The 10,873-nt window shown below is 31.3% G+C and overlaps 1 protein-coding gene across 2 annotated transcripts; it reads right to left on the bottom strand.

Moving 5' to 3' along the window:
• Window positions 1-5,128: 5,128 nt before the first annotated feature.
• Window positions 5,129-9,059, bottom strand: LOC102667366 (uncharacterized FCP1 homology domain-containing protein C1271.03c). Of its 2 annotated transcripts, XM_041008688.1 has the most exons (8): window positions 8,922-9,059; window positions 7,172-7,458; window positions 7,009-7,090; window positions 6,771-6,837; window positions 6,124-6,309; window positions 5,943-6,003; window positions 5,361-5,559; window positions 5,129-5,278 (listed from the first exon to the last, which is right to left on the bottom strand). In XM_041008688.1, exons 2-7 carry the CDS (start codon window positions 7,455-7,457, stop codon window positions 5,387-5,389), a joined length of 855 nt encoding a protein of 284 aa, XP_040864622.1. In that variant the 5' UTR covers window position 7,458; window positions 8,922-9,059; the 3' UTR covers window positions 5,129-5,278; window positions 5,361-5,386. The 2 variants fall into 2 exon arrangements, with proteins under 2 accessions (XP_040864622.1, XP_006593694.1); XM_006593631.4 differs by having other exon boundaries at window positions 5,129-5,559.
• Window positions 9,060-10,873: the final 1,814 nt, after the last annotated feature.

Below are 10,873 nucleotides of genomic sequence, written 5' to 3'. Positions count from 1 at the left end.
TCTTCCTTGTTTTGTGGGGCAACACATTGAATTCATAATGCGTGGTTATCTTTCACTTTCATTTAGATGATTCTAATAATTGAACGTTATATTATCATTCCTCTTTTTTTAAAATTTATTGATTCAATTTCACTTTATGCATTGTGGTCCTGGTTAATTAATTAATGACTTGCATACATAGAACGTACTTTTAAATTCTCTGAGAATTTTTATGTATTGATGAGCATAAAGTGGATATCAATAATAGCTATCACGTGTCCTAAGAATTATTGATAATATTAAAATTAACATCTGTTTAATGCAATCATTTTGACTGAAAATAAAATAATATAGAAAGAATATAAAAAGATGTTAGAATAAACTTCAATAATGATTTAATAATTATTCCGAGAAGAAAAAAAATATATGAATTGACAGGCCAGCTTGATCTAAAACCTCACAGTTTCACATGCTCTCATCTCATGTGTTTCAACATTGTTGGCCAAAATTAAAAAGATTCCATTTTTTTTTACCTTTCTTCTTTTTTCTTCTTTAGTTTTGTCATATAAAGATATTTAATTGTGAGCATGCCCACTGCCCTTAGAGATTCCATTTTTTTACCTTTCTTCTTCTTTTATCTTCTTTAGTTTTTTATGGCATGAATATGGCACGGGAGTTGGGAGAGACTTGTTTGATTGTTGAAACTGACTGTCTTGATGCTATCAATCTGTTGAATAATTTTAACTCGGTTGCTAACCAGTTTGCAGAAATCATTTCTGATTTGGAAACTCAAAGACAAGTTTCAGCAATGCTCGATGGTGCATATCCAAAGGGAGGCAAATAAATTAGCGGATTCTTTTGCCAAAGCTGGACTATCCTTAATTAGAGATTGATACTTGTTTTTATAATTTTGTTCCTTACTTTGTTGTCAGCTCCTTTTTGGAGGATGATCAATGTAATTCTTATCAGTTGAGTATTAATTAATTTGTGTCTGGGGTGTTTCTTGCCCAGGCCATTCAGCAAAGAAATAAAAAATGTCCACTGCCCTACTGCTGAACAATTGAGATTTGAAAGCAGACATGGAATAACTCTTTTATCTTTTAATCTCTAACTAAGACATCTATTTAGGCAAACTACTGGACCCAGAATACTATGGATTTCTGGCATATGCCAAACTAGGATTATATGAATCAAATAAGATCAAAAAGCTCAATCACCAAAAAAGGAGAGAGCTAAAAGCATGTGTACTACGACCAATAAAAGAAAATATGCCCAACTCAAAACCTCAAGTGTTAATGAATATGTAACTTAATTGGTGTATATTGAAATTGAAGACTCATTTAATTTGTTCTTTTAAGTAAACATAATTTTTTAGTTTAAAAGTAAGTTTAAAAAATTATATAATGATCAGATAAATTTAAGAAAAAATTTAAAAAATTATCTAAATTTATCCCGATTCTATGTTAGTATATATTGATACTGCTAGAATTCAATGAAAAATATTGTAAAAGATTTAATTTTTAAACCGAATTAATGAATAAGTGCTGATCACAATTGATTTAAATTTTAGATTTTACTATATATATGTTGTGAGGTTCCAACATACGAAAATTTATTTATATTAATGTGAATAAAAAAAATTTATCAAACAACATTACTCATTAGTTTTTATTAGCATGAGAGATTTGAGTTCACCATTTCTTTTCTCCTTCTCCCTTCACTATCAAACTAACTTTATAATCCCATGAATCCCATGAATGTGAATAATATAACTTTGAGTGATATCCCTATATAATTATAAAGTGTATTATTGTATTGATTATGTGAATTTACTTAGAATATTGTGTATCAGATAACACTTTAAAGTAAGATTATGCTTAATTTGCTATAGGAAATAAAGTGAAAGGAAAGAAAAAAGAATAAAAAAATAAGATGAATTTTTAAGTTGTTTGATAGTGTAAAAAGGGAAAAGCAAGAAAGAAAATATTTATACAAAATGAGAAGAATAATAGGTGAAACTAACATATTTTTGTCTAAAAGACACTTTTATCTTTAAACTCTAAGTAAAATAGAAGAAAGAACAAATTTATGGTCCCACTTTTATTTTTCTTTCATTCCTTCCTCTCATTTTTCACCTAAACCAACAATGTATACCCCTGAATTGCAAGGTGAAACCATTGGTGTTTCCTTAAAGTTTAGGCCTCTCAACTCTTGAGTATAGTACTGGTAGGTCATTTAAGCATAGGACACTTTTTCTTTTTTCCCACGGTCTAATTAATCAAACAAGGGAAAGAAATATTTTTTTAATCTTTGTTTCACATTTTCAACAAAACCAAACAATGTGTACATGTAAATTACACCGTGAAATCAAGTGGTGTTACCTTAAAAATGTATGTGTCTCAACCCAAAAGGTGTGATATAAGTGACTAGTAGGTTGAATTCTTTAACCATACGTCAATGATATGATCTAAGATGTGAATAAAACAACACAAGTTGAGAGATGAGTTATCCCTTAACTAATGATACATTGTGTCCTTAAAAAATTAGTCTCATATGATTTTTAATTATAGGGATATTTTGCTTAAAAATAAAATAAAAATTTATGCATCTCGAATTTATAATAGTCTATATTTAGATTAAAGTTTTCAAATATAAATTTGAAGGACTCGAATTCTCTTTAGCCAATAGTTTCTCTCTCTAGTTCCCTCCTGCCTCTCTTTAGTTTTCTGTCATTTACTTCTCTTTCTTATTTTTTGTGTACTTATCATATTTTTTTGTGGAGACAAAAGGAGCAAGAGAGGATCTAATTTCAAATTTGAATGGATTTTTATTTTGCAAACTGAGTGTATATATTTGAATTACCATTTACCATTGCAAACTTTATAAAAATACATGTTGAATAAAAGATATAAAGAATATTTTTCTCTAGAAACTAATATGTTCAACACCCTCGTAGGAAAAAGCAATGGTGATCCAAAAACATAACTTGAGTTTGAAAAAAAAAAAAAACCTTGATACAGCATTCAATTGAGAACAAAACGTTGTTGGATAATAAAAGTTAATTAAAAGAGATCAAAGAATAAACTGAACATAGCCTCAATTGGTCTATAACTCAGGGATGTCAGCTTTGAAGAACATGATTCTGTGCGGAAGGGACCAATGTGATTAGTTTTTTATGTGAATGATTACTATGCATGTGTCATATCATATGGATATGTTACAGTACTGAAAAGTGCTGAAACCATTTTTCAATGAAAACACAGTCTGGTGTGGTGATGATGGGCAAAGAACCTAAGTCCTAAACAGAAGTACCGAGGTAGTGCTCAGAGCAGAATAGTGAGTTAGTTGTGGCCTGCTCAAAAGTCATAAGTGCATGCTAGAAATTGAAATATACAGAAAAAGGAGTTTGATCACTTTATATTCTCTGAAATCTGACACTGAGAAAAAAAAGAAGATAAAGAGACAAAATTCTTCGTTGCAAACCCCACAAAAACCTAGTTTGGAAACCTAGCAGCAGCTTTATTCTGTGTTTGTGTGATCCAATGAATCTCTCTTCCCTGAAAATGACCATTCTTACTGTTCATTTGGACAATTGAGTAGCTATCTAGCTCAATTTAGTTTTATAATAATATTGCTAAGGTGCAACCAACGCTTATCGATGGAGATTCCACTGAACAAAATAATTAATTTTACTGGTGTAATAATATATATCCTTGAATTTTATTTAGAAATAATAAAATTCCTAATTTCCTTCCCATTAGTGGAGTTATTTACATTAAATACATAGGAATAAATATTCAATAAAAGCCCAATTAAGAGTGTTTTTTTATTTGTTTTGGGCGCACAAGAGTTATTGAATTTAGAAGCACATATCAATAAAACAAAATACAGGCAGAAAGGATTAAATTCACTAAAACCATCTAAAACTAATTGGTAATATAATTTTAATTAAATTTGATCCCACATTAAAGAATTAATTCAGTCCAAAACTAATTGGGTTTTTCTTTGTGTATATTAAATTTAATTGAGTTAAAATAACTTACATAATTTTTGCGGGAGAAAAAAAAAATAATTTTGGATTTTACTAGTGCTAATAATCAAACATAAATAAATTCGCTTTAAAATTAATTTTGCAAATTAATGCTAATTCATACATATCAAAGAGATGTAACTCAGTCTGAATAAGTTTTTGAATGTTATAAATTCCTCAATACCATCTTCGATTCCTACATATCCAGCAATGATTAAAGTTGCATCCCAAGTTGTACAACTTTATTTGGAAAAAATAGAAAGGTATCACAAGGATTAACTGTTATTGACTGCTGTTATCATTAAACTTAAACTCTAGACTTGGGTGTCAACGAAATGTTGTGAGATAGAATTAAAATTTTAATTTCTTCTTTTTCTAAGCAATAATAATAATAATAATACTTTTACTTCCATAATTTTGAAGTTACTAATATATCCTACAACGTGACACTAACTAGTCTACCGTCCAAGCCATTTTTATCATCAATTACAATTACGTAAAATCACGCGTCCCCATCATTACTCCAATACATTACGTTTATTATGAGAAAACTGTTTTATTTAAATATCCTTTTCGATCATTATGCTCAAATCGACCAGCGTTATGTCATGTATATGAAAATTGAGATGCTCCAGCCTAATAACTGAAATGGGCCATGGTTCCCTCCCAATTTTTGGGCCCACTCCTCTCTAAAAATAATTTTTGTGGATCGAGTCTATAATCTGCCATTATATCATAGGATAAGCAGTTCTAGGTTGTTTCCTGGACCTCCAAGTTACTTCTTGCACCTCTTTTATTAGCTTCTAGAATATCTAATCAATAATGTAAAATTAAATTCAGAAATTATTATAGATTTCAGCTTCCAAAATTACCAATACGAAAGGGGAAAAAAAAATATTGAAGAAAGGGTGCGGGAAGTTCTACCACAGTATTACTACTACAGAGCCACTTATTCGAGAAGATTGTATCAGACCCAACAAACTAAAAAGGTTTTACTTTTAAGAAGAAAATAACATTTTGAAAAGCAATCAAAACCCACTGATGGTATTAATAATGAAAGAAAAGCCCGATAAATTTGAGCAATTAAATCACAAGAAAAAATTAAGTAAATAACCCCATAAGAAAATTAAACAATCCATAACGATGAACAGTTCTTAAATTCCAATAATATTTTCCAAAGAAACTTTCAACAACCAATAAAACTTTCCAAGACTAGTAGAGTATTGATGAATATTATAGGAAAAAACACCATTCAAATTTGAAGAGAACCTGTAACAAAGAAAGTTTTAGCAATGTTGAAAGAAGGTATAATGATCAAAACAAACTGTATTATGACAAAAAGTATGAAAACCTTCTATATCCCATTTTCTCTTCAAATTAAGGGTTGCTTTGACCTGCAGAAAGACTATCAATAACCTGGCGATAGAAGTCCCAACATTCACTTGTTTCACTAATGCCTTCTTGGCCAAATGGGTGTTCCTCAACATACTTATGCATATCTTCAGCATTTGTCAAACCATCTAGGTATACTCTCAGCTCCCCTCCTTCAGCTGTCATGAATTACATTAATGTTATTGATCAAAATCAAAATTGATCAAAATAAGCTTTAGAAATTAATGATAGGCTCATTTTTATGCAACTGATGTTACAAAACTATAAACCGTGCAACATAGTTTGTCACATACAGTAAATGTCTAGTTTAATCAGAATTTAGAGATAGCTACTAGGTTATGTTTTAAATTATCACATAAATATTGGTTTGCCTTTCTATTCTTCGACGACAATAAGATTCAATCCAGAAGTTAAAACAAAACTAAAGGAAATAAAATGTAAGTATGTAAATAAACATAAGAAAACGAAGAGAATGAGTCAAGCTTTCCATAATCCGTTGGCATGGTACGTAATAGTAGATATAAACAAAGATTTTTTTTACCTAAGGAGTTGTCGCTTCCATCCTTATAAGTGAACGTACGAGGGAAGACCGATGTGTTTGGCTAAAATAATTGATCAAAACATTTAAAAAAGTGTTAGAAAATGATTTAGCAATGTGGTGGTGCTAAACGAGTTGTTTTAAGAAGGTTAAGAAGGACAGGAAATGGAGTCAAGTTATTTACAGGATTAAGCAATGCTTTATAAGGAGAATCATCCAACAATAATGTATTTGTTTTATTGAAATGTCCTTTCTTCCATGGAAGATTAAGATCATGTTTATCCCAGAGTTTCCTCAAATCCTTAAAAGTCACACTCTTATGCTTATTTTCAAGAGTTTTGAAGCTTGTTTCAGTGCAATGAGAAAGATCCTGCGAATTCAAAGCCAATAAAATGCAGAATCAGATGTAGAAAAATATTTACCTCTAACAAAAGTGTGAAGACAAGCATTAAGTAGAATGTGGTAAATGTCATCAATCTCATGAAAGGATAACAACAATGTGCTTATTATAGGGAGGGGGGGGGTGGGGGGGTGCAGAGTTATGAATTAATGCAATTCATAATTTTTTAATAAAATGAAGACATAAGTAACATAAAGTTCATATCTAAATTAAATTGTCTCGTAAAATGACAAGATCACCAGGCAAAATAAACATGACCGAAAATTTCAATGCAACTGATTACTAACGTGGGTTCCCCAAACCTTAATTACATCTCTAAGCAAATATGTATTATCTATAAACTACAAAAACCAAGGGATCAGGGTCAATGAGAAATGAGAGAGAGAGCATGTAGTAGTCAGAGAACAATTCAACAAATGCTTACAGCTTACCCAACAGAAAAGCAACCTGTTTTTCATGTCTCCCATCAAATAATCAATGACTCCATCAACATTTTTCCTATGATAACAAAAAGAATCCATAAGTTTGTACTACAGCTAATTTGTTAGCAGCACAATATCCCAAAAGGAAAAGAGGGCAGTTGAAATCTTTCTGAAAAAGAAATGAAGACAAACAAATTTAATGGTAGACATAATTAAGACATATCTATTGAATATAGTTGAAGAGTACTTCATTCTTGAAGACCATATGCCAACTTCAAATTTATCGAAGCAAAACTCCAGAAACTTGAGATACGAGGGCCTCTTGAATACTGAAACCAAATTCAAATACAAACTAATTAGTAAAAGAATGAACATGATTCATTAAACACAAAGAACAACACAATCCTTACTTGCTCTCCTCGCAATGGTTGCATCTGCTTTGTGATCCTTTGGAGGAGGAGAAACTACATCCGCTAACAACCCATTTATATCAAGAACAATTAGTCTTTTCTTTAAACTACGAACTTGAGTTCCATCCAAAGAAAATTTAGAAATTTCTGAACTAAAATCTTCATTTATGATAGAAGCAGCAGATACCATCTTCATTTCATCAGTATAAGAATTCAACACTTTATCATTTTTCCTTTTGCCTGCTATAGTTGACTCAGAATCCATTGTATTTCCTTGGGGATCCATCCTATTTTTATCTCAGCACATGTGGACAACAGCCATAAGATTCAAATAAGTCAATAGAATATTATTTACAGAAAAACAATCTGGCCAGCACATGCATGATTTAATACAGTTTAGCTTTACAGATTATAGCACTCAGTTGTTTTGAAGCAGGCATCAATAGTACATTTGCACTCATTTTCTATAGAAAGTCAAGCAACCAATTATGCTGCATTCTATATCCTCGAGCTTAGTCCTGTGCACTACTTATTAGCTTGAACTAATAAGGCAATTTAAAATATTAAGTCCTAACAATACATAAGATAACCCATCTTAAAACAATTTTTTATTTTTGTTCTTTTAGCTTCACCAGCCAGATCTTTTAGGATGTTTCTTCAACTTGCCAATTAAAATATAATCGTTTCCCTTTGAATCTCACCTAAAATGATCTGTAGCATGTCTGGTATATATAGTAAATTTAATGAATAATGACAGAGAGAATGTACAACTAGATATGCTGCTCATACTCCTCTCAATTTTCTAAATCAAACCAGACATATCTTCTTAATGGTAAATGATGATATAAATCTTAGCAAGAATATAGCAAGTTCCACCCGCATGCCCTATATGATGTCCTTTCAACAGTGCCTACAAGCCATTTCGATGCTAATGCCTTGTTTTTTTATGTTGCCATTAAAATAGGGAGATGGAAGGTCTACGTTCATGGCCAAGTGTTGAAAGAATTCACATACAAACAAAAAATACTAGGAAGAAATATTGATTTTAGAGATTTAGATTCAAAGTGGCCAAAGAAAACCAGAGCAAGTATGAGGGATAACATCACGCTTGCTAATAACACCAAAAGGTTACTTAAAAGTTCAAGCTCTACTTCGGGTTATGCAATCCAATGTTTTCAAAATATTAATGATTTTTGGACACATCCTACTAGTTTAAACTCTTAATTATCATTCATCATTTCTCTATCTCTCTTTCTATCACATCATATTACTTATTACTTATACTTTTTTCCCTTTTAGAATACATATTCTCAAAAGAAAAGAGAAATGTTGAGGAACAACTCTCCACAGAAGATAAAATATAAAATCAACAAATTTAGCAACAAAAAATTAAGAGAAACGCTGCTGATTGATTAAAAAAGGTGACAATACTGATATTCAAGAAGCAATAATGAAACAGATAAACAACTTAATAATGAACAGGATACCAAGAATAGCAACCACATTCTGGTTAGTTGCTGAATGAATGAACGGACAAATAAAATAAATCAATGAATGAATAAAAGAAATACTCATTTTATAATTTAAATAAAAACAAAGGGAAGGTCACTGTTTCATACACAAGAAGAGGAGAATAAGGAGACATACATACATCAACTTTCAGCATTCAATAAAATAGACCAAAGGAAATGAATAAAGTGAAATGGATTAAAACAGAGAGAAAGTTGCACCAGGTAGAGAACTATGGTACCTGGTGAAGTTGACCAACTAAGCAAACAAGGAGAACACAGTTTCTTCGAAGGGAACGATTTAGAATGAGAGACTCTTGTACTTTCTTCACGTCATGCACGCTAGGCTGCAGTTCCAGTTTTGTAACGAAAGATTTAGAAAGTGTAACCGTCGCACACAGAAATAGAGATAATAGAAGCGCTGTAATTAAGAAATGCTGACAGTGGCAGTTAAGGAACCAAGAAAATTAGATGGCTATCACAACACGACAACTTGGGCTTGGTCCATGATTTTGTTTTTTTCTTTAAGACGACACTGGTTAAAGGGTATTGTTTGTTTGATTAACCATACATGTTAGCAACATATTCTTTCACACATTCATCTTAACATGCTTTATTTGATGGGTTGAAATTTTTTTAAAATTATAGCAAATTATGGTCCAATATCTTATTTAATGACCTTTTCTCATAATTTTATAGTTTCTAATAAATTTAAATTAATCATAAAGTGTGTGTTAGGAGGAGAGTGTTGGAGACTTTATTGTTAGCATTCCTATTGTTTAATTAGATGTTTAGACAAGTGTTCCAAAATAATAAAATGATGTTTTATTAATATTACTTTCTCTAGTCTCAAATATAAGAAGAAAAAAATAATTCACGGTAATTTAGAAAGTTAATTTGTTAATCATATTTAATTGCACAAATCTTAATTAAAAAATATTTTTTTCAATTTATCTTTTATTGAAATTTGATATTAGAAACAAAAAAAAAAGAATTATTGAAACTAACACATCAAATAAATGAAAGGTATTTTAGAGAAAATAACATTAAATAAGGTAAAAGTAGTTGAAATTTTTTATATTTGAGATCAAGAAATAAATATTTTTTCTTTTTCTTCTATTTGATTTCAGAGGGAGTAGTAATTAGAAAAACTTAAATACAATTGTTGTGGGTGGTGTTCTTCATCACCTTCCCATATTATTTACATTAACTAGGGATGACAAAAAGATATTCACACCGGTGATTATCCACATATAAAATCCGTAATAGATATCAAACGGGTTGTGTAAATGGATATCGCGGATATAGGTATTTTAGGTATTCGTTAGTTAACGGAACAAGGACAGATATCGCAATAGCCAATATATATATATATATATATATATAACATAAGTTAGAAAGAAAAAGAACCCTACACTCACTCTCCACTTCTCCCTTTCCCTCAATCCCTCACGAGTCAGAGCCTCAAGCCCTTAGCCACCTTGACTCCCTCCCTCCCTCAATGACGCTCTCCCTACCTATCACGTAGAGACGCACCTCTACCTCCCTCACTGTCACCACAATCTGCATCGTATTGGCACAACAACATAACCTTACCGTTGTCATCACCTCATAGCACCCTTGTTGACGTGAATCTTACGGGGCGGAACGTTTGATACATGATTGTTGACGGAGGGGGATGCCACTTCCAGAGATGGAAGATAAGTCACGGTGACGCCACAAGGAATCAACCTTGATAAGTCAGAATTTGGTTCAACAGGAACCCTGAGAGAAGCTTTCTCACGTATTTGAAAAGAATGTCAAAAGTGTCTTCATTCATTTTGACGAAAATATATATAGTTCACCAAACCCTAAAAACGAAATAAATTGGTGCAGCTGAAAAGGCATAGATTTCAGCCACAACCACCAAATTATTTATTTAATTGCAATAATTAAATAATAAAATAAAAATAAAAATAATGGAAACATGGGCCTTCAATCATCATCAATGACAGCTATACAAATAATCAGTCTTGTCTCTGTGACGTGTTGGGTCTGTTTAAGTCTGCCTCTGGTCATGGATCCTTCAAGTGCTTCATGATCCTTGTCCTTAATTGTGTCCTCATCACTGTGTTGGACCCTTTAAGTATGTCTCTGGTCATGGGCCCTTTAAGTGCTTCATGGTCATTGCCCTTAGTTGTGTCCTCATCACTTG

Source organism: Glycine max, chromosome 13, assembly GCF_000004515.6.
Source record: "Glycine max cultivar Williams 82 chromosome 13, Glycine_max_v4.0, whole genome shotgun sequence".
In the NCBI taxonomy this organism is placed as follows: domain Eukaryota; kingdom Viridiplantae; phylum Streptophyta; class Magnoliopsida; order Fabales; family Fabaceae; genus Glycine; species Glycine max.
Note: the sequence above shows the minus strand (reverse complement) of the source record. Positions and strands in the feature narration are given on the sequence as shown.

Bases quoted from the DNA above. Each gene is read 5' to 3' on its own strand.
- LOC102667366 (XM_006593631.4), bottom strand. From the start codon at position 7,457: ATGGATCCCCAAGGAAATACAATGGATTCTGAGTCAACTATAGCAGGC. The intron at 6,310-6,770 runs GTAAGCTGTAAG...TTGAATTCGCAG, and splicing joins ACAGGTTGCTTTTCTGTTGG to GATCTTTCTCATTGCACTGA. The intron at 6,004-6,123 runs GTAAATAACTTG...CAATTATTTTAG, and splicing joins ATAAAGCATTGCTTAATCCT to CCAAACACATCGGTCTTCCC.